The 24,066-nt window shown below is 40.0% G+C and overlaps 1 protein-coding gene across 3 annotated transcripts in view; it reads left to right on the forward strand.

Moving 5' to 3' along the window:
* The window catches only part of pdlim7 (PDZ and LIM domain 7), a 123,481-nt gene extending 102,242 nt beyond the window's left edge, over positions 1 to 21,239 (forward strand). For all 3 annotated transcript variants that reach the window (XM_080201568.1, XM_080201569.1, XM_080201570.1), the window contains exons 6-10: positions 7,367 to 7,610; positions 11,872 to 12,052; positions 13,068 to 13,188; positions 14,456 to 14,571; positions 19,251 to 21,239. In XM_080201568.1, the coding sequence (XP_080057694.1) occupies positions 7,367 to 7,610; positions 11,872 to 12,052; positions 13,068 to 13,188; positions 14,456 to 14,571; positions 19,251 to 19,337 (749 nt within the window). In that variant the 3' untranslated portion in view covers positions 19,338 to 21,239. The remainder of the gene's footprint in view (positions 1 to 7,366; positions 7,611 to 11,871; positions 12,053 to 13,067; positions 13,189 to 14,455; positions 14,572 to 19,250) is intronic.
* Positions 21,240 to 24,066: the final 2,827 nt, after the last annotated feature.

Consider the following 24,066-nt stretch of genomic DNA (forward strand, 5'->3'; position numbering starts at 1 on the left):
ATAAAACTGGGAAATACTAGTAATATTCAGCCAGTCTGGCAGCGTGTATAGGGGCAGAAGCAGATCAATGACTTTTCGTCAGAACATTTCGGATCTTTTCCAAAGTTCATTGAACTGTAATACTGGGGGGATTCTCTAGCTTCAGTGTGGCGTATTTCTTGATGTGGGAAGCTGTGCGTCGTTTGTCAAAGAACGCATCTCCATCAATAGGAATTCCCATTTGTGTCACCCCCATGCTGCCGGAAGCCTCTGGTGTGGGTGCACCATCAGCGGGACCAGAAGATCTCGCCAGTGTGAACAGCTGGAACATTCCAGCCTATACCTCTGTTCCTCTCTGAAGTATATCCATTTTTACTCCAAAATTGATAACCTCACACTTGCCTGCAATAAAATCCCCATGTATGGTTTTGCCCAGTCATTGAATGTATCAATATCTTTTTGTGATATGACGTTCCATCTATATTACTTCCCATCTTTGTGTCATTGGCAAACTTGAAATATTAACTTTGTTTCTTTCTCCCAGATGTTGCCAGACTTGCTATATATTTTCAACATTTTGCTTTTATTTCAAATTGAGAGCATCTGTGCTGTTTGATATTTTGCTTTTGTATACAGTGCTTGATTGTTTTTTAAATATTCTTCCACGGGCATTGCTGGCTAGGCTGGTATTTGCTGCCCATCCTTTATTGCGATGGTGATGATGAGCTGCCACCTTGAATTAATACAGTCCGTCATGTGTAGGTACACCCACAGTGTTGCTGGGAAGGTAGTTCCAGTGACAATGAAGGAACAATGTAATTCCAGGTCAGGATGGTGCGCGATTTGGAAGGGAATTTGTAGATGGTGATGTTTCTATGTATCTGCTGCCCTTATCCTCCTAAATGGGTTTGGAAGATCTGTCAAAGGAGCCTGGGCAGGTTGCTGTGGTGCATCTTGTATATTGTACACACTGCTGCCACTGAGTGATGCTGGAGGTGGTGGAAATAGTGCCAATCCAGCAGGTTGCTTTGTTCTGAATTGTGTTACCCAGACAAACAGCAAGTATTTCACACTTTTGATTTGTGCCTTTATAAATGGTGGACAGGATTTGAGGAGTCAGGAGTCAAATTACTCTGCAGAATTCCCAACCTCTGAGCTGCTCTTGTAGCCACAGTATTTACGTGGCTGGTTCTGTTCAGTTTCTGGTAAATGATAACCATCTCCTCTCCCCACCCTCACTCCCTGCCCTGGTCAACCTCCAGATGATGGGAGGGGGATTCAGCTATGATTGATTCAGTCGTAGAATGTCGAGGGGAGATGGTTGGATTCTCCCTCATTGGAGATTTCCATCGTCTGGCACTTGTGTGGCATGAATGTTACTTAATATCTAACTCATTTAAGGATGGTGAATAATTGAGGTCTCAGCAGAGATCCTTGAAAGACTGTAGGAAGCTTCTGTTATAGTTTTTAATATCTGCTCATTCCTTAATTCAAACCATAAATTTGTCACAAACTGCTTTCCCTTCCCATACCCCTCTGATGTTGTAGCTGTATTTTTAATTTATAAGTCTATTCCTGCTCCCCTTTCCTGTTCAATTATTTTTACTAACCTGGGATATATAATTTCCAACCACGATCAGCTTGCACTCATATTTTAGTAATGACCACCATGTTATACCATCTAGCCTTTATTTGAGCCTTTAATTCATTCCATTTATTTCCTGTACTCCGTGATTTCATTTATAAAACTCTTACTTGTCAGGAGGCTTGTTCTTTTTCCCTGATGCTGTTTTATTCACACCATTTAAGTTAACATGTTTCTGCCATTCTTTTTCTTTTAAATCTTGTCATTGAAATGCAGCTCCTCTCCCTCAGCTGTGTGTGCACCTCCCTGTCTGTTTGTTCCCAAATGCCATGTGGCTAAGAGATTATTGTCTTTCAGGTTTTATTTTTAAATTTAGTTTCCAACCCTTGGTAGTCCCTCAGTAGAGCTTCCTCCGTTTTCTCTTTGGGTTGTTGGTCTCAGCGGGAATCAGAACAACTGGATTATCTCCCATTTCCTTTCCAGATATATTGGGGTAGGCAACACAGCTTTTAGAAATCTTGATCATGGCCACAGATGTTGCTATTGATCTTCCAGTTATTGAATATACTATAACTGGCATATTTTACTTTGATCTGCTCCCTTTTATGTGCTACAGTGCCACCCAGACACAGTAGCACAGTGGCTACCACTGCTGCTTCATAGCTCCAGGGACCTGGGTTTGATTCCCAGCTTGGGTCACTGTCTGTGTGGAGTTTGCACATTCTCCTCATGTCTGTGTGGGTTTCCTCCAGGTGCTCCAGTTTCTTCCCACAGTCCAAAGATGTGCGAGTTAGGTTGATTGGCTATGCTAAAATTGCCCTTAGTGTCCTGGGTTACGTAGGTTAGAGGGATTAGTGGGTAAATATATAGGGATACGGGGGTAGGGCCTGGGTGGGATTGTGGTCTGTATAGACTTGAAGGGTCGAATGGCCTCTTTCTGTGCTGTAGGGTTTCTATGTTTCTACTTTCCTTTGGACAGCTTTCTACTCCATGGTCCCCAAATGAGCATTATGGTTGTCATCACTGCAGTCTTTCTCTTTATCCTAAAGAATATGAATTACATTTTACCTGTTGGATAGGGCCACTGTCTGTTGGACCTTCTCCTCTGCCTCCCTTTGATTCTCTTACCCTGCTTGTTGGCAATAATACTTTCCACTTCCTGCATTTTTCTTCTAAAGTGAGCTGAAGTGTCTGAAGCAGATACAAAGTGGAACTCCCCCATCCTGAGTCCGTGGAGTGTTTCCCACTGCGGAGCCAGGCAGGAGAATATGCTGAATCCTCAGGCCTCAACCTCATTAATCAGTCACCCTTGAGTTCTGTGTTGACTTCTGAGGCTGGACAGGCCTGATGGCGCATAGTCCGCTATTGGATCCAGGCGCCATATTGAAGACACCCAACACCACTGGCTCCTCCATTGACAAGAAGGTGGAACTCTAGGAACAGTCTTGAGACTGGAGGATAGACCTTTCTTGGGACACTGATTCTGGATGGTCCACTTGTAGACACTCATCCCACCCACTGCTGTGGCATTCTGGAGTTCAAAATTGCCAGCAGCCCCATCATTCCTTGAGTATAGTTAAGGTGAGTCCTGTCATCTGCACGCCATGTTTTTAAACATCTATTGTGCCTGTGTGTTTTCCTGTTGGCGCCAAGGAGAATCAGGCATGGGTGGTTATGCCTTCATCTGAATCCCATTAGCAGGATGCAAATGAGTTTCCTGCTAACTCCCTAACGGGTTTCCTGATCCTCTATGGTGGGCTTCCAGATCCTGTGGGAAATTCACATTAGCATAAATCCAGTTTTTGGGCCTCTGTCTGAATTCTTCACCCCTGCCCACTGTTGAACCCACCGGTGGGGGCTTGAGAGAACTCGGCTGACATTTTCTGCTTGTATGGAAATCTGAAGCAGTTCCTTGATCATTTGCCTGCACTTTTTTTCTTTCTTATTCTTTTTCTGTTAGTAGTGATTTAGTTTTAGATATAATGAACTAGCTTGGCACCTAAATCATGTTTAATAGATTCAGTTTGAGTTCAGATTAATTCCTAATTAATCTTTTTTTTGCTGATTTATTTTAATTTTGTGTCTCTTAACTCATAATTATTGTTTATGTACACCAGTTTTGTATTTAATGCAATTTGGGCATCTTCAATGTTGATATTCTCCACCGAGTTAATTTTGATATTATCCTCTCTTATTACTCTTTGTCATTATTAATTTATATTCTATTTATTTATTGTTGTCCCTTGGCACTTACTTCCCATCTTTGCTCTAGTGAGCAGTTCACTTCATTAAGCTTTGTGTGCTTTTGCAAGTACCTTCAGAAATACACTCGTTAAAACTGGTCAGTCAGCTTCCAGTCACAACATTTAACACCTACTCAGAGACTGAATACGTCTGATTAATGCCGGTGGTTTGCAGCTTTTATAAAGTTAAAAGACCAAATTAAATTTTAATTTGACAACCACGCACTTTCTGCTGTGCTCAATCAGTAGCTGTCTTAACTCCGTGTCACAATGCTGGGGGTTCAATCCCTGTTGCAAAGACTTGAGGGAGTACTGCACTGTTGGAGGTTTTGCTGTTTGAATGTTAAATTGAGCCCACATGCTTACTTTCTAATGTGGACGTGAATCAGTTCCTGGCACTACTTTGAAGAAAAATGAAGCGATTCTTCCCAATGTCTGGGCTAATCTTCACCCCTCAATCGTCATCACAAAAGCCGAATACCTGGTTATTATCACACTGCTGTTTGTAGGAAATTGCTATGTGCAAATTGGCTTCTGTGTTTCTTACGTGTTAAAAGTGACTAAGCATCTGAAGTGTTTCACTACCTATCAAGTGCTCTTGGAATATTCTAAGGTTGTGAAAGATGCTTAATAAATGCAAAACTTTTAGTACCACTTTCACATCCTGTCTCCATTCTGTTACAGTGTAGCGTGGCATGGTGGCACAGTGGTTAGCACTGTTGCCTTACAGTGTTAATTAAGTTGTGATGGTAGTGTACCTTTAAGAGATTTCTTTTTAAATCATGTTCTCTGCAGCTATCACAACCTCAGCTGTCATTGTTGCCGGGATGTCTGTAGAAGGCCTTTTATTGCTATTTCAATGGCTTAAGTGGGGTTGTTCATTTTTATTCTGGAATTTTTTATGACCCTGCAATGTTAGGAAGAAGACTAGTTGACAGGTCCTGTGCTTTTGGACAGTTCTTTTTCCTTTCTAGTGAATTTAAGGTTTCATTTTCTGTTTGTCTGGCTGCAGTTTTAGTTTTAGAAGGAAATTCAAGCTGAAAAGAAGTGTTTTTCTCTCACTCCCTGATTTTGAAAATTCTGCTGGTTAGCTGATAGTAAGGCTTCTTGCCTTCCTGGAGCAGACAGTCAGCTGTTGGTAGCTTGACCTAGTGTTCTGGGAAGCTGTTCTGACTTCAAACTGTTCTGGGTGTAAAGAGAGAACTGCTAGAAGTTACAAGGCTGAGAAGTCAGGGTTTCAATTTGTCAACCAAAGGACTCCATCCAGTATCACGTGAGCATTAGTCCTTGCTGTGGTAAACCTATGGAAAAGGTTTTGTCTCTGGGAAGTTTTGTTTGATTGGAACATTTTAGGTATATTTGTTAAGGGTTATACATTATCGTAGTTGTTTTGTTTGTGATTGAGAAAAGTTATTGCTAATTTTCTTTCTATACATGTTAACTATATTAAATAAACTTTGTTTGATAAAAGCTCCCTAGTGTGTCATTTGAATCATACCTTAAATGAAACATACCATGCTTTCCCTAGCCAAATTCAATGTACAAAACTTATGATTCAGATGGACTTCACAAAATACTTTGGAGTTTCTGATGTGAATTATAACGATTGGGAGCTCTTTTGCAGGATTTAAAATCTATATTTTTTGATTGATTTGGGATTATTGATCTTAAAGACAGTGAATGGTGAGCATATTTGTGTTTCCTTTTGGGTATTGTATTCCAGTTTAAATAGGCTGTGCCTGGTGGAATAATCACTCTTTCAGAGGCTGAGAACTTCCTGGGTGTGGAAGAAGCCACACAAGGTGGTTTACAATAGGTGACTAAAACAAAGTTTTTGGAATTGGCAAAAATGTTGTAGTTGACGTCGTCTATTGGCATAAAGAGGGGGAGATAATTGTGGTGATAGCTCAGCATTTAAAATGGCCAGAAGCACAAGCAGAATCATTGGAAATGGCTAGAATTCAATTACAAATTAAACAGCTTGAACATGAAAAAGAATTAAAGCAGCTTGTATTCAAAACAAGGGAGAGAGTAGTGAAAGCTAAAGAAAAAGAAAGGGAGGATCAGCGAGCAAAAGAAATGAAACAGTTTGAATTGCAACAAGCAACAGAAATGAAGCTGCTTCAATTACAGGATTGTACTAGCAGAACAAAAATAAAAAGAGAGAAAATCTGAACTTCAGAAACTGGTAATAAAAAGTGAACGCCACTTAAAATTGGCAGAGGTAAAGGGAAAACTACAGGTTGAATATAGTGATGAGGAAGATGTAAAGGAGCAAGAACTTTGTAGTCAAATGCTTCATGGGGATCTATTTAAATACGTCCAAGCATTGTCAAGATCTGATGAAAAGGATGTAGAAGCCTTTTTCACTTCATTTGAGAAAGTGGCTAAAAACATAAATGGCCACAGATCATGTGGGTGTTACTGATTCAAAGGAAGTTGGTAGGTAGAGCTAGTGATGTGTTTGCATCACTATCAGAGGAGATAGCTGGGAAATATAATGAAGTGAAAAAACCTACCTTGGGTGCATATGAACTACTGCCAGAAGTCTATAGACAACAGTTTAGAAATCTAAGGAAATAACCTGGTCAAACATGCATAGAATTTGAAACAGATCAAACAGAATAATTTTGAAAGGTCTTTGAAAATGGACCTGACATATGAAGTTCTTAGAGAAATAATTATTTTGAATGAGTTTAAAAATTCACTTCCTGATGGAGTGGGAACTCGTGGAAGAGCAGAGGTTAAAATTGTAAGGTTAGCTGCAGAAATGGCACATGATTATGAATTGGTTCATAAATCAAAGTTTGGTTTCCGACATCAGCCTCAGCCCAAGAGGAATAGAAACTGGGGAAAAGAGAAATCCTTGGGTGGTAAAGAAGATCTTGTGGGAGATAATAAAGATGAGTGTACCTCAGGGTAAAAAGAAAGTACAGGAGGGTGAAAGAGAGAGGAAAAGCTTCAAATATTTTCAAAATTAAAAAAAGGTTTGATGCTCAAAAATGTCAGTGCTGTTTCATCTTGAATATAAGAAATGCGGGTGCTATATTTTTCCATTACTTTGTATTAATCGTAGCAATGGTATCTTGGTGTCATCACCAGAGACCTTTCTGACACAATAAGGATCCAGTACTGGAGGAAATTGCTGCCCTGTCTGGATTGACTTACCTTTTGAAAGAGGCAGATTAATCATAGTTTAAAATGTTCACAGTATTTCATTGCTATGAGTTAAATGAATTATGGACATCACACGCTGTGAAATGGGTGATCCCTTGTATGATGTGAATGGTTGACAAGTCATTGCTTCTTCGTGCCATCCTGAAGACAAGCTTGTGATTTATTTTAATTGTTGCATCAATCTCAAATAGTAAATCTTGGATAATTTATTTTATTGAGCTATTTTGTACTGGTTAAATAATCAAAGCTCCAACCAGTTATAGAAATGGGAATGAACAATTGCCTTTGAGCATAATGTACACATCACTAATACAATGGCATAAGAAGGTACAACTTGACAATTACAGCATTTAATTCATGAAATTGTTCCATTATTTTTCAGTGAAAAATGTCCCAAGAGCTCCTCCAGTTCCTGCTGCTCCAAGTTGCAGGCCACCTTGGGTGGTTGATAATTCCTTTGCAGAGAAGTATGCACCAGACAAAACTACCACTATAATGACTAAATTCACCCAACCTGCTCAGCCGACCCCTCAACAAAATAGAAATTCAATTGTCCAGGCAGCGCAGCAAGCACCTGATGGAACTAACAGGACTCCAGTATGTGCCCACTGTAACAAGGTTATCAAGTGAGTAAGGAATGCAGATAAGATTAATTGTTCATGCACTGTACACGGAGTTTGGGTTATTTAAAGGCTTACTTAATTGTAATCAATATAAATTTGCGATGAATGAATATTTCCAATTATCAATCGTGACATGTCTGTTATTTTACTCCACTAGGTGACCTTCTGTGAGGTTGCAGTAAATATAACTTTGTCTTTATGCTGCTGCTTTTTTTTTTGCATCTCCTCGCTCCTGTTTGCCTTTTCCTCTGTTTTTCTCCTTTTAATGCTATGCTTTGCCTCATTTACTCCTCTTGCTCTGTTTCTCCCTACCTCCTTTCTCCTCTTGCGCCTCTCTCTCCCTTTCTCTGTTTTTGACAAAGTGAACAGTGAAAATCACCATGCCTGGAAAGATCTTCAGGTTTGCCAGGGCTAGAAGGGGATGTCCAGCCACTGGACCCCCAGCCCAGGGGACAGTGCTGAGATCAACACCTTGACCCCCAGCCCAAACCCACCCAATCCTTAGGGATCCTCTCTTTGTAGTCTGGCAGTGGAAGAGGGGCAAATGGCCACTGGACCTATCTCCTTGACCCTGATACCACCCCCCCCTCCCCCCCAACACCCACCCCCACCATATAGGGGCCCTAAGTGCCAGGTGAAATGCTCTGTTGGAACTACTAACGGTAGGGCCTGAAGGGGAGGCATGAATAGGGCTTGAGGAGGGAGGACTGAGGAGGGGGTCGGGTTGGGTGACCTTCATGCCTGCGTGGTGGGGAGTGCGGTTGGGGGGGGGGGGGGTGCGGGGGGGTTCAGAATGATCTTTCAGTTGAGTAGCGGCAGGGGGAAAATGTCCCTCTTTGCTGGAGGATTAGTGCTCCCCTGATTGGGGCATATGGCTTGGACTTTGAGGTGCACTTTGTATAAATGGCACCCCAGCCTCTGAAAAGCCAGACAGTATAAGAAAACACATCTCTTTTGATCTGTTCCTGTACTGTTTTTTAGGTTGATTTATTAGGGTCACATGTCGGCTTACATTAACACTGCAATGAAATTACTGTGAAAATCCCCTAGTTGGCACACTCAGGCACCTGTTTGGGTACACTGAGGAAGAATTTATTATAGCCAGTGCACCTAACCAGCACATTTTTCAGGCTGTGGGAAGAAACCAGAGCGCCTGGAGGAAACCCACGCAGACACTGGGAGAACATGCAGACTCTGCGCACACAATGACCCAAGGCCGGAATTGAACCTGGGTCTCTGGTGCTCTGAGGCAGCAGTGCTAACCACTGTGCCACCATGCTAACTGGGGACAAGATTTTAGTAATGCAAATAAATTAGCATATTAAGGTGTTTACTTAAATAATCCATTTTGTGCATCATGATCATGGGGAGCAAAAAAACAAATCTCCACTGGCTGCATTATGTAGCTTGAACATATTAAAGTAATAACCTGTGTTCAAATAAATGAACATAGAACACTACAGCACAAACAGGCCTACCAATCTATAGACCTATCTATAACCCCCAATCCCATTAAATCCCATATACTCATCCAGAAGTCTTTTAAAAGACCCCAGCGAGTTCGCCTCCACCACCACTGACGGCAGCCTATTCCATTCACTCACCACCCTCTGAGTGAAAAACTTACCCCTAACATCACTTCTGTACTTGCCTCCCCGCACCTTAAATCTGTGTCCTCTCGTAGCGACCATTTCAACCCAGGGAAATAGCCTCTGAGAATCCACCCTATCTATTCCTCTCAACATTTTATAAACTTCTATCAGGTCGCCTCTCAACCTTCGTCTCTCCAGGGGAAAGAGTCCCAGCTCCCTCAACCTAACTTCATAAGGCATGCCTCCCAGTCCAGGCAACATCCTTGTAAATCTCCTCTGTACCCTTTCAATAGCTTCTACGTCCTTCCTATAGTGAGGCGACCAGAACTGCGCACAGTACTCCAAATGAAGCCTGACAAGGGTCTTATAAAGTTGCAAATGGTTAAATAATGCCTTGAATTTGAAATCATTTTCAAATCATTCCATGACCCATGCCCTCCCATTATCACAATCTAACCCACAACCTTCAAGATCTGTGTTCTCTCATTCTGGCCTCTTGAGCATCCCTGATGTTAATTGTTCTAATATTGGCCTTCAATTTCCAGGAATTTCCTCTCTAAAGCTTACTCCTCTCTCTATCTCACTTTCCTCCTTTAAGACACCCATTAAAAGCAGGCTTTTGGTCACCTAGCCCAGTTGGCCAGTGTCATGTTTGTTTTATAATGCCCTTGAAAAACTACTTGGGATGTTTGACTGTGTTAAAGGTTCATTATAATACAAGTTGTTGCAAATACAGGCTTCCATTTTGTACAAATAATTAATCATATGGATCATAAGGGAACATCTTCCCTCTTTAAAGAGTAATTCTGATTCCCAAGTATGAAATTATACACAAAGGTTTTTTTTAGAATCCTGAAGTCTTCCTTATTAATTGGTTTTAATGAATTTGCTAAACAATGGTAACTCTTATCTATCTTTGGCATAGTTTATTTTGTAGTTTTAAAGCTTTGATCAATATATATCATTGCTGACCTCCATGTCCCTGACCTGTGTTACCATAAATCATAGAAATCAAACCGAGGGATGGGAATGGCAAGGAGGCATGAGTGCTTGAGCCAAGCTTTCCTGATTTGACTACATCTGGTATCTGCCAAATATAGAATGAAAAATATTAAAGGCATTTATAACCTTGCAAAAAAGAACAGCTGTGTAGCACCAAAGCTTTATAAATAGTCACAGTGCATGCAGGAAATTTTCAGTTCCATCGCTGAAGATGGAACTGTATCTGGATCCTGAGCCTCTAATATCTTATATAATTGTGTACAATGGTCAATAATTTCAGTCACTACATTTTTATAAAGCTTTAGCATCTTCTGGAGGACATTTGAGTCAGTATTGGCTAAAAGAAGATGTAATTATTAGTCCAAGTCAGTTTAACTCCAACTTAAGCAAGCTATTTCCCAACTTGACATTGATCCGTGATTACAAAACACCACCCAGATTAAGCTTATGAAACTCATTACAAGTAAATGTAATTGCAGTGAGTATGTATTATAATAACATAATCACCTCACCGATTTAGTCTACAAACTTTGTCATTATTTAATTAAAATATTCTAATATCATGATTCAAGCTGTTCTGAGGATTAGAAGTTTCAAGGTTTAGTTACAGCAAGAGAAACTCATTAAACAAGACAAGAATGGAGCCAAGTGATTGTGATTTGACACAGAAAAAGAGAGAGAGGGATAAGAAATGACTGGTGGCAACCAGCTAAAATTTTAACTCGAAAACAAAACATCGTGGATGCTGGAAAATCAAAATAAAAACAGAAAATGTTGGAAATACTCAGCAAGTCTGGCAACATCTGTGGAGGGAAGAGCAGAATTAACGTTCAGCTCAATAGCATCTGATGAAAGATCATTTTTGGTAAATTGCTAACTATCTAACTTCTCTTCCTGACCCCCATGCCAGGCTAATGAAAGAAATGGTTTTCCTCTTTTTAGGTTAGGGTTAGGGCCTTACCGTTGGTAACTGTGCCTTCAGTTAAACCGCTCTGCCTGTCCATTTCCCTCTTTTAAGATCCAGCTCTTTGACTCTTTGCTTCCCTTTCCTAATATAACCTGTTTCCTTATTCAGTTTTTGTCTGATAACATCTCTGTGAACAATCTTGGGGAATCTTCTTACATTAAAGGCCCTATAAATTGGTATCTTAATTTCCAAAAATTTAATTAAACAGTTGAAGCATTTATTTCTTTACATCTAAAGTACAACCACTGTAGGTTTTGGGAGAGCGAGTCCCTGTTCACCACCATGAATGATCACCGGAGGGGGAGAAACATGTTCTTCAAATCCACATTCTTCCATCTGTTTGGCATTCTAATAATAACGTTAGATGTTAAAATAAGTGGAGGAAAGGTTGATTTTGTCATGGCATTTAACCCTATCAAAGTAGATATAATTGTGACACTGTTTTGCTGCTGGGAGACAAATACGTGACTTGCAAACTTTTCCTCAGTTGTACAACTGTGCAGAATTTATACAAATGTCTTGACAATGATGTTTGGGTACATGTGAATGAATCAGCTTATATGTCTGCAGCAGAAAAGTCAATTTTATAAATGTGACTTTTTTAAAAAAAAATCTACACCTGAAAGGGTACTATTGTCATCAAACTTCATCAGTTTAAGGAATCAAGATTAGCATCTTTGACTTTGCTCCTTTTATTATTTAGAGGTCGCTATCTTGTCGCATTGGGTCGTTCTTGGCATCCTGAAGAATTTACTTGCAATCAGTGCAAAATGACCTTGACTGAGGGAGGATTTTTTGAGGAAAAGGGCTCTGTGTTCTGTGGGAAATGCTACGAGAATAAGCATGCCCCCAATTGTGCCAAATGCAAACAGAAGATTATAGGCGTAAGTAAATCTTGTATAATCGTAGCTTTGAATGCAGAAGCAGTTTGTTAGAAGTAAACCAACTTACGAACCAAAATCGAATCAAGAGCTTTTAAAATGTGATGCTTCTTGTATGTGGAAACCCAGATAGATAAACCATGAATCAGACTGCTTTCATGCTTGTTCATTGTTTTTAACAGAAGGTTTGAATACACACACAAGAATATCTCCTCTAGATTGGGAATTAGTAACTTTAAATTGAAAACAGTTTAGATGCAGGTAATTATCAAATTTCAATGATGATTCAATTAATGAACTGTAGATTTGAGGGGTCATTGATATAAAATCTGCTGCAGTAAGTGTTAACTTACCAGCAATATAAGTATCGCAATGTCTGTGGTTCAGTGGGTTCTCCATCATCTCGCGTCTGAAACATTGTTCTATTACTAACTGGTGTGTCCAATGTTTGGCTTTAAAGACGATGGCCGGAATTCTCTGGCCGTAAATGTCCTGCCGCTGCTGCAAGCAGGCGCTTGGCCAAATCTCCATTCAGCGTCACAGAACTGGAGAATCTCACTGGTGTGAACGGCCAGAAAATTTCAGCCAGAAGGTGTGGAATCTCTACCAAACGTCATTCTGAACAGAAGTGAGAATAGGTTGAGTGTGGGGGGGAACGTAATTGGGCTAATATACTTTGCAAGGACATTTTACAAATTTTACACGCCACTCAAAGATATACCTTGGAGTGCTCAATGTCTAAAATGAGAGAGTTCTTCATTCTCCAGTTTTCACCTATGAACGTAAAAAGATCAAAATGCAAATATTAGTTGTGGTATAAATTTCCAAAATGACCTGAACAGCCTTATTTAAGAACCATCATCAGAAATGGCTATATTTGAACTTGGCTTCCCCAAAACCCTGCAAGATGGTGCACGATGCCTGTTGTTAATAGATTTTGTGTTGCATATCCAGATTATTTATCCTAGCCATGTCTAAACAATGTAGTCAGTAAATTACTTGCATTTTCTGTTTCCAGGAAATTATGCATGCTTTGAAGCAGACATGGCATGTGAAGTGCTTTAATTGTGCTGCATGTAAAACCCCCATTCGCAACAAAGCATTTTACATGGAGGAGGGTCAACCCTACTGTGAGAGAGGTAAATATATCTTGTACTGCAAAAGAAAATTGAGAATACGGTCTGATAGACATTTGCTTGGTCAAAGTTGTATTCATCATCATTAAGACCAGAATAAGACATTGTACAAAAATCAAATGTGTATCATAACACATGTACTTGCACACCATTTCAAATGCATTAATGCATCTAAGCTTTCTTGCATATTTGCAAAGTTAAAAATCACTTTGATATTATGCAGTAACACAGCTATTTAGAAATTCTGGCAACATTTAACAGTGTCGTACATATGCTTTCACCTATTACCAATTGTTAAAATCCAATCTCTACCCAGCTGCCCTTGGTCATGAAGATAAATAGTCTAATACCAGTTTATTCTGAATCAAGGGATGAAGAATAGCAACAATATACTGTGTAAATGACTGCAAACTCATCTACACAACAGCATTGTCTCTGGTCACCATGGAACTGGAAGGAGGCAGAATGGAAAAATTCAACACATAATTACAAATGTTTAAAGGCTCGTTTTATTACATACGTAAAGAAGTGATTTGTGGTGAAAGTTTTTTTTACATTATAAAACCTTTTATATTAGTGCTGGTGAATCAACAGGTTGGCAATTTTAATATGCATTTAGGAGATGGGCATTCTTCTTACAGCAATTGAATAAGTTATTTTTACTTTTTATTAAGTGGTATTTGTGACTTTTTAATGATGCTTTTGGGCACTGTAAACAATAAATGAGCTTTTTAAATGTTTATTCAGAAAGTAATTATGAAGATTATAATTATCATAGGAGCCATACAAGATTCTTAATTCATTAATTTGATTTGTTTTTAAGGAGAAAAGTAATTTTTATCTTGCAGATATTTATGCTGGAGATCGTCAGCAGAATTTTACATGCCTGTGATGGGCATGTTGGGGAGTGGGAGGGAGACACTAAAGGCACCCATCCCTGAGCTCACCTGCATATTACAGGCTGGCCAGGCACCAAAATTGACAGTTCTCCTGCATCTATTACATTGGTCCTTAACTGTCTCTGAAATGGGGAGAACAATCCCAGCTTCTCTGGTCTCCACACTACTAAAGTTTAGCATCCCTGGTATAGTAAATCTTCTCTGCACTCCCTCCCAGACCTCGACATCCTTCCTAAAGTGTGAGGTCTAACCAGTGATTATCAAATACCTAAATTAGTATTTATAAAAATGTGTCTGTAACACTAAAGCTTTTGTGGCGTACCATACAATTAAGTCTAAAACTACATTTTCTATTTATACAATCTAATTAGACTATGAGAAAATGTTTGGCACTAAATGTCATGGCTGTGACTTCAAGATCGATGCTGGTGATAGATTTCTCGAAGCTCTAGGGTACAGCTGGCATGACACCTGTTTTGTATGTGCAGTGAGTATCAATATGTTTTCAATTCTCCAACAATGTAATACTATAAACAAATGTCCATGTCTCTTCTAAGATGAGAGCAAATAAATGTATACTTGATTCAAAAAGCAGTCATAATTTAAGAGGCACAGAAGTTTTGTTTTATTTATGTCAAAGCACCACTTTAAATTCAGTGATGACTATTTTGAAAATGAAGTGCAAAAATGGCACCTCAAATTTAATTTAAAACTGTAAACACTTCAAGCAGGCCATTGAGGTTGGCCTATTGGAATATGAACTCCCTGATTAAGGTGCCAATTGATGGGCCAGTCAGGGAGTCTTTTCATTGTATTTAACCAGGAGCGTCAGTTCCTCTGGGACTCCCAAAGGTACACCGCTGATGATAGCACTCTGTGTATGCTGTTGGAATTGTAAATAAAAGGGATTTTGGTGAAGGGATTTCTGCCTCCGAAGACTTATTACAGAAACCTCAACCAAATATGTTAGATATGACTACAATATAAGTGAAGTATTGTTGTCTGGTTTATATTTGATACTGATTCTTTTAATTCAGTCACAATGTGTAAGCTATTTGAATAAATAGCTATATTCAATGATCATGTTCCAGCAAAGCTAAAACAAACAAAGGAACTTTCTTTGATCATTAAGAAAATATCTTAAGGGAAAATTCTCAGAGCTTTGAACAAAAGCATTTGTGTAATTTACTTGGTTTCTGCATCTAATTGACAATTACTTTGAAATAAGAGGCAATTTTTCAAATCTAAATATTGGCTAAGTATTTTAAGCGCGTGATCTGTTCAAATCTTAGAGTAGAAACTGAATATTGTTGCACCCATTTAACATAGGAATAGGAGCAGGCTGTTCAGCTAGTTGACTCTGCTCTGCCATTCAATTAGGTCATGGCTGATCATCTACTTAACTCTACTTTTTCATGCTATTTTCATATCACTTGATGTCATTAGTCTACAGAAATCTCTGGATTTCTGTTTTGAACATGCTGAAAAAGAGAGAGAATTCCAGCTTTTAAAAATGAGCACAAGAATGGTCTAGCAGTGAAGGTGTTGCACCCAATTTGCACGTGCACCCAAAATACTGCAATGTTCTTTGGGGCGTTTTGTTAGTTGGCCCTGGCAGTTGGCTGAACTGAAAGAACATCCATTTCAGTTTGGATAGTAGGGTGTTCCAGCACTTTTGGGACCCAGGTCACGATGAGTGTGCTTGGTGTGTTTTACACCAGCTGTCCTTAAAGTGACTGGAGACAGTCATAAGACTGATTTTTTTTTTCATTCTTACTGTAATTTGGAGCTCAGAGAAACAAAACTGCTTCTTCTAGCTACATAACACTACTGAGTTACTGACAGTGCACACTGTTTCACGCCCCTTCCCCCACTTCTTTTTCTCCCCTCTTCCCAAACTCCCCTTTTCCCAATGCCCACATTATCTCAGCTTCCCACCACTCCTTTTCATAGAATCATCAAATCCCTACAGTGCAGACTTAGAGAGACAGTGCTCGACAGACTGGAGGGACTGATTGTGGACAAGTCCCCAGGACTGGATGGAATGCATCCAAGGGTTCTGAAAGAAATGGCGGAGGTTATAGTGGATGCCTTGATGATTATTTTCCAAACCTCGCTGGATTCCGGGGAAGTGCCGGAAGACTGGAAAACGGCTAATGTTACGCCGTTGTTTAAGAAGGGTAGCAGGCAAAAGGCAGGGAATTATAGGCCGGTTAGTTTAACGTCTGTTGTAGGTAATCAAGGAGAAAATAGCGAGGCATCTTGAGGAGAATTGTTTGATAGAGCAGACGCAGCACGGTTTCGTTAAGGGGAAGTCATGTCTGACGAATTTATTGGAGCTCTATGAGGATGTGTCTAGGGCGGTGGATAGAGGAGAGCTGGTGGATGTGGTGTTTCTTGATTTTCAGAAGGCGTTTGATAAGGTGCCGCACAAGAGGTTGTTACAGAAGGTTAGGGGGCATGGAGTTGGGGGGTAGGGTGTTAGCGTGGATAGGGGATTAGCTGTCAAATAGGAGGCAGAGAGTGGGGGTCAATGGGTGCTATTCGGATTGGTGGTTGGTGACTAGTAGAGTGCCCCGGGGATTGGTGCTGGGGCCTCAGCTATTTACCATTTATATAGATGATCTGGAGGAGGGAACCAAGTGTATGGTGTCGAAATTTGCTGATGACACCAAGATTGGTGGAACGGCAAATTGTGTGGAGGCTGTGGAAAGTCTGCAGAGGGATCTAGATAGGCTGGGCGAATGGGCCAGGAAATGGCAAATGGAATTTAATGTTGGCAAATGTGAAGTTGTCCACTTTGGTAGGAATAATGGTAGAAAGGACAGTTACTTACATGGTGAAAAACTGCAGCATGCTACGGTGCAGAGGGACTCGGGGTCCTTGTGCATGAGTCGCAAAAACCCAGCCTGCAGGTGCAGCAGGTGGTCAGGAAGGCGAATGGGATGCTGGCCTTCATAGCGCGGGGGATTGAATATAAAAGTAGGGAGGTCTTGCTGCAACTGTACAGGGCACTGGTGAGGCCGCAGCTGGAGTACTGTGTGCAGTTTTGGTTGCCGCACTTACGCAAGGATATTTTGGCCTTGGAGGGAGTGCAGAGGAGGTTTACTAGGCTGATACTGGAGTTGAGGGGGTTGAACTATGAGGAGAGGCTGAATAAACTAGGCTTGTGCTCGTTAGAGTTTAGAAGAATGAGGGGAGATCTCATTGAGACATATAAGATGATGAATGGGATAGATAGGATAGAGGTGGAGAGGCTCTTCCTGCTCAGAAAGGACAGTAGGACTAGAGGGCACAGCCTCAAGATAAAGCGGGGGGGGGGGGGCGGTTTAGAACGGAGTTGAGGAGGAACTTCTTCACTCAAAGGGTGGTGAATCTCTGGAATTCTCTGCCCGTTTAAGTGGTGGAGGCTGCCTCGCTAAATATATTTAAGACACGGGTAGATAGGTTTTTGATAGGCAAGGGGATTAAGAGTTATGGGGAGAAGGCGGGAAAGTGGAACTGAGCCACGACAGATCAACCATGATCTTATTGAATGGCGGGGCAGGCTCGAAGGGCTAGATGGCCTACTCCTGCTCCTATTTCTTATGTTCTTAAGGAGGCCATTTGGTCCATCAAGCCTGCGCCGACCACAATCCCACTCAGACCCTATCCCCCGTAACTTCATGTATTAACCCTGCTAGTCCCCCTGACACTAAGGGGTAATTTAGAATGACCAATCCACCTAACTCACACATCTTTAGACTGTGGGAGAAACCCACACAGACACGGGGAAAATGTGTAAACTCCATACAGACAGTGACCCTAGTTGGCAATTGAATCTGGGTCCCTGGCGCTGTGAGGCAACAGTGCTAACCACTGTGCCAGTGTGCCCATCTTCAATGGGAGAGCCCTCATTTTGAAACTGTATCGCCATGTTCTAGATTCCCTCATGAGGGAAAGCACTCTCTCAGCATCTGCCCTGTTAAACACTCTACCCCCCACCCCCACTCTTAAGTTTCAATGAAATGAAGCAACTCTACACAGCTGATGAGAATATTGAATTGGTTGTAGGCTCCAATCCAGTCTCCATCAGCCATCTTAATTTATCCTGACTATAGTGACCACTGCTGTAGGAACTAAACTCTAAGAACAGAATGCATCTTCACCTACCAGGTAACTTTGGTTGTTAAGTGGATTATAAGATTTTAAATTGTACTATTTAGATCTAGTGAAACATTAAGTTTAATTTATTTCACACGGATCTTAATTTAAACCCTTTTAACAACTGTTGCAAGTTAATTCTGAAAAGCTAGTTTGGAGTCCAAGAACAAATATTACTATGTATTTTAAAGAAAACTTATATTTTATAGCTTGCTTGATGTGCGTTAACTGCTCTACTATGTCATATTATTCCCAGATACACAATTGTTAAGGGGCAGTTTGAGAGTTATCCAATTGAGTTCCACAGCCTAACTTTTTCTCTCATCCCACAAATTAGTTCTCTTCAAACACTTGTCCAGTTAATTATCTTTTGATCGTTCCAAAGACTGCAAGTCCTTCCAGGTAGTCCATTCCAGTTCACAACAATCCTGTGTGTGTGAAACAATTTCTCCTAGTTTCCCCTCTCATCCTTTTGTCAATTATTTTAAATTCATAATCAACCCACTTGTCAGAGGGAAAAAAAATCTCCGTCCTTGCTCCATCACATCCCTCTTGATTTTGAATACCTTTTAATTTCCCCTTGACCTATTTTGCTTGAAGGAGAAAAATCCAAAATTGTATGCATTTCTCTAGCTGCTGGAGCAGTCAGTGTCGAAGTGCATGCCTCGTGTGAATTCGAAAGTTTAGATCACAGATATGTCAAATTTAAAATCAATTCTCATGCCAAGCAACTTGTTTGTCCAGGTTAGTTTAGGGAAATAAAGGCAAGTGGTTATTTTGCAAGATAATATTATTTCCATTTGGTATGGACAGGTTAGAAAATTTCTAAAATTCCAATTTATGTGGGATAAATCTGGGCAAACTACAAACATTCTGGAGAACATTTGAAAATGCACTTGCTTGAAAACCAACTATATTATTACAATGTTTAAGAATGATCTTCATAGCAATGATGCCTGAATGTTGCACTTAAATCAGAGAGGATCTGATGCCCATTATATTTACTCTGTTTTAATGTTTCAGGTATGTCATATAAACTTGGAAGGCAAAACATTTTATTCCAAAAAAGAGAAGCCCTTATGCAAGAGCCATGCCTTTTCAACTGTCTAGCTCTGCACTGATGATGATGGTGATGGTGACACCAGAGAGTATAGCGGTAACTGGCTCTGAAAAGCATAGCCTCTAACAAGGCATTTGGGAGAAGCCACAAAAGAGAACTAAAATTGCAAACTCTCTCTCTGGTACAATAAAAATGTATGAAATGCTTCAAGAGACAATTAATCAATACATTACGCTGTTACATGAGCCTTTCTCTAAGGGCCAATTATGTTGCATGTCTTTCTGTTGTGCATGTAATCACTTCTCAATTTTAAGTTACCTTCCCTTTTTCCAAAGGGATGCAGTCCTAATGGTAGACATCTTGGTCATTCAAACTGTATAAGGATTATCTGTCACATTTCACTGATATCACTATTTTGCACACGTTCAAGACAATTTATTAACTATTTGTTCTTTGAAAATTTTCTCACCATGCAGTATCTTTTTTTAATTTTTGTGGATTATGCAAATCAAAATCGGTGTCAGTATTTTTATTTGTATACTTTAGAACTTTGGCTATTATTGCATTTGCAGAATTAGTTTGGCTGTCTTGACATTAATAATAACTAGAAAAACTTCTTTTAAATATCCAAGTACAGGAATAAGCCAAACCGTTTCACACAAGAGACTAATTTGTTAGCAATTGATTATGTTAAGCAACATGTTATTTGCACTTGCACATGTACCTCCCATAGACTGCCGTGAGAGAAGGAAGACTTACAACAAGTAGTTGTGTTTAGGCTGGTTAACAAATCTCTTTGAAGTGCACAAAGATAACTAAATGCATATGGAATCTGTTCACTATTTGAAAGTACATTGATGCATTTTTTTTTATTCAGATAGGTTGGATACTATTTATAAAGCTTAAATTGGGTCTTGTCTGTTATATACACTTTGGGAGCAATGTAAGCCCAATCAGGTTAAAACCAATATCAACGTTAATACTGCATAGTGAACATACTCAATGCAGTCACTATGACCAGCTCTTTGCAACTTGTACCCTATCTTCTGGTGGAATTGAAAATCTCTTCTGGACTTCATCAAGGAACATTTAGAACTACAAAGTTTTTAACCAAGCAAATTTACTCAGATAGAAAAAGTGTTGCAGGGAGTGCATCAAGATTCCTATTCCTTTCAGATGGTTTGTGTGTAGAGTGCAAATGATAAATTGCCATGTATGTGGCGGAACGAGAGATTTTGTGCAGTTGTAGTTGTGAGGCTTAACAATTCAGCCTGCACAATCCAAAAGGAGTCATCAAACAACCAAAGATGGATTTATCTTACTCAGAACCACTTCTAGCCAATTTTAATTCTATCTAACTCCTGCCTTGCTTTTGTGAACTTATTCATGGCAAATCTCAAATGAGGGATGTGAAATATGGTACTCCAAAGTTTATTAGAAGATAAAATTGGTGATAGAGATAATGAGAGTGCCCATATTGCCATTCAGCTGTGGAACTAGTTATGTCACATATGAGCAAGCTGTTTGCCAAAGGAACAAATAGTATTATATTCTGAGATTTTTCTGCAACAAATGATAGCTAAATGATCTGAAAGTGTGTGAACTGATTTGGCAACTCATTGGCATAATTTCACCTATTAAACAATTGTTTGTGTTCATGTTAGTTGCAAGTGGAAGGTGCTACAACCTGGTTATCACAAATTTCATTCATGTTTTTGTAAACTTAATTCCATACTTAGATATAATTCCAGTTGTCACAGGTATGGATTCTATATTTACTAGGTGTTGGTGTAAAGTGCTTGCTTTATTAGCCTAAGTTTTATAACTTGAATTTATCCTCCTTTAGCTGAAAAATATAACTGAGTCACGTATTGCATATTTTTTAAAACACTATTGTGCTTTGCCAGGAAAAGAACATAATCGTTTGAAATTAAAGCAAGTTATGAATCAAATTGTGCTCTGTTATTTTTGATCTGTTTCCAAATTGCAAACACACAGCCATAACATTGAGCAGCAATCATCGGAATGCCATTCCACATCTACTTACTGACTCTAAAGTTCTTAAATGCTGTCTTATCCGACTCAGGCCGGCTGAGATTCTGGCGTCCCAGGCTCCAGCATCAAAGTCCAAAAGAGGTGGAGCAAAAGGAGGACATGCCCACGTTTTAATGGCAGCAGCTGCTGTAAAGCAGGTGGGTTAAAGATCATACTGAAAATAACAGACCAGGGAGAAGGTAAGTGGATGAACAGAGGTGGTTTATATGTTGGAGTTGGTGGACAGGAGGGTTTGTGTGTTGGGGCTTATGGAGAGCCTTGGATATCGAGAGAGGTCAGACATAGGAGTGGCTGAAGAAATAGACTTGGGGAATTGTTTGGGGGGGGGGGGGGGGGGAGGGGAGGTGTTTGAAGTGTCAGGTCAGGGAATACTGGGGATAGTGGAGGGAGCACAGTGGTGTCCCCTGGGGGTTCACGTTAGAAGTACTTTAATTTCTTCTAAACTTCCAGAGTGGCAGTATAAAACTGCCAGAACCATCCATGGTTTAAGATTTAAATCACTGTCAGTTGGTTCTTAGTGCAGTGCAATTAAATTAACACTTCTGGACATTATTAGAGAGATTGAGAGAGTGTTCTTGTGTGTTTTTATTACTTTTAAGAACCCTTGGACTGCAAGTAAAGTTGGCTGGAAGCCAATTCACTGTGCCAGCCTGGCCCCACAGCCATAATTCACTGTGGGCAGGCTAGATTGGGGAAGAGAAAAGACTTCCATCCCTCTCTGGGGGTGAAGCCTTACTCTCAGGAGCTGCTGGTTAATACCAGAGTGCAGCTCCATCATTCCTGGCAGTGGCAATGCTGATTTGTGTTTGACGCAGGGACGACGGGAAGAGCTTCCCTGAGAAGGTCGCTTGGAGGTTTTAGAGCTAGCAAGGATTCCTAATGGGTAACCTTGAACACTTAAACAGAAGCAAGCCTTATAATATCAATGTATTATCTAATTGGCATGGTGGCTTGTGCTGGTGAGGTTTGAAGGAAAATGTTTCGTAAGATGCAAAAATATTTGTCATTTTAATTTGCACAAACGACAGTCCATTTCCTTATGTCTTCCACATTTCCTGAAAAGTTATTTAGCAAATATCTAATTTAAAATGATGAACTTCCTTGATACTTCCAATGGGCAAACACATTTGTGTGCAGGCATGAAAAAGTTCAATGAAGCTTAGAAACTAGAAGTAGGCCATTTGCCCCTTTTGAGTCTACTCCACCACTCAATATAATCATGGCTGATCATCAAATTCAATATCCTGATTTCCCTTCCCTCCCCCTTTCTCCCCATATCCCATTAGCCCCAAGAGCTATATCTAATTTCTTCTTGAAATGACACAATGTTTTGCCTTAACTACTTCCTATGGTAGTGAACACCACACATTCACCACTCCCTGTATGAAGAAATTTCTCCTTACTTCAATTTTAAAACTTAACCTCAAACTATGACCACTAGTTCTGAGCTCCCCACTATTGGGAACATGCTTTCTGAATCAACCGTCTTAACCTTGTTAGAATTTTACAAATATCTGAGATTCCTGCTCACTGTTGTAAGCTCAAGTGAATGTAGTCCTAACTGATTTAGTCTCTCCTCATAACAGAATATTTTAGAGCTGGTTTCCATCTAAAATGTGGCACTAATTTTGATCTACTTTGGAAGGATAAACAGAATGAGATTTAAAGCGTGAGCCTATAGCCTAATTCAGTACTTGACTAACTGAGCTGTCTGCAGGAAACAAAATACTGCACTTAAAACAGTCCAGTATTTTTATTAAATTTCCATGTTAACTGAGGCTCTGGCATGCAGGATAATTGATTAACTTAGCTCATAATGCAAAATACAGGCTCATAATTGAATTTAACAAGAGAACCCAAATTCAGGTATGGTTTAGACAAAATAGGTAAATAGACAAAAAAAATGCAGGTGCGATTTAATACAATTGAGTTATGCACAAGGGAAGGAAAGGGATTGAGCTAACCAAGGAGGAACATATTTTAATTCATTCTCATTGGACATTGCTGGTAAGGCTAGGATTTATTGTACATCCCAAGTTTTCCTGATAGTGGTACTGGGCTGCCTGTTTGAATTGCTGACGAGGTGAAGATGCTGCCAAAACTAAGGGAATTCCACGATTTTGGCCAGGAAATTGGAAACTCTAGACAAAACTCCTCCATTCTATGCCTAGCTCCCTCCATTATGTTTTTAATCAGACCTACTCTTAAAAACAGCAATGCTGCTGTTTCAAGTAAAACCATATTCTCATTACTGTGTACAGAAATTCCTCCTACATTTTGTATATGTCAATGAAGATCTTTCTTACAATTATGTTATAGGCAATCCTTAAGTTGAAATGCTTTCCTCTTCACATTCATGTTGTGATCTGATTTGATATTTCCCTATCGTCCAGCTTAATGCAAGTAGAATATGGGGTCAGGATTTTTCCAATATCCTCAAAACATTGGCCTTAATAACTAACTAACAAACTGATTTTAGTTCTACTGGTGAAATTAAGCAGGTAAATTAGGTTTGTAATTAAGAACATAAGAAATAGGAGCAGGAGTAGGCCATCTAGCCCTTCGAGCCTGCCCAGCCATTCAATAAGATCATGGCTGATCTGTCGTGGCTCAGTTCCACTTTCCCGCCAGCTCCCCATAACCCTTAATCCCCTCGCTTATCAAAAACCCATCAACCCGCGTCTTAAAAATATTTAGCGAGGCAGCCTCCACCGCTTCAACGAG

This window comes from Carcharhinus amblyrhynchos, chromosome 13 (assembly GCF_965287045.1).
Source record: "Carcharhinus amblyrhynchos chromosome 13, sCarAmb.v2.hapA, whole genome shotgun sequence".
NCBI classification, from domain to species: Eukaryota; Metazoa; Chordata; class Chondrichthyes; order Carcharhiniformes; family Carcharhinidae; genus Carcharhinus; species Carcharhinus amblyrhynchos.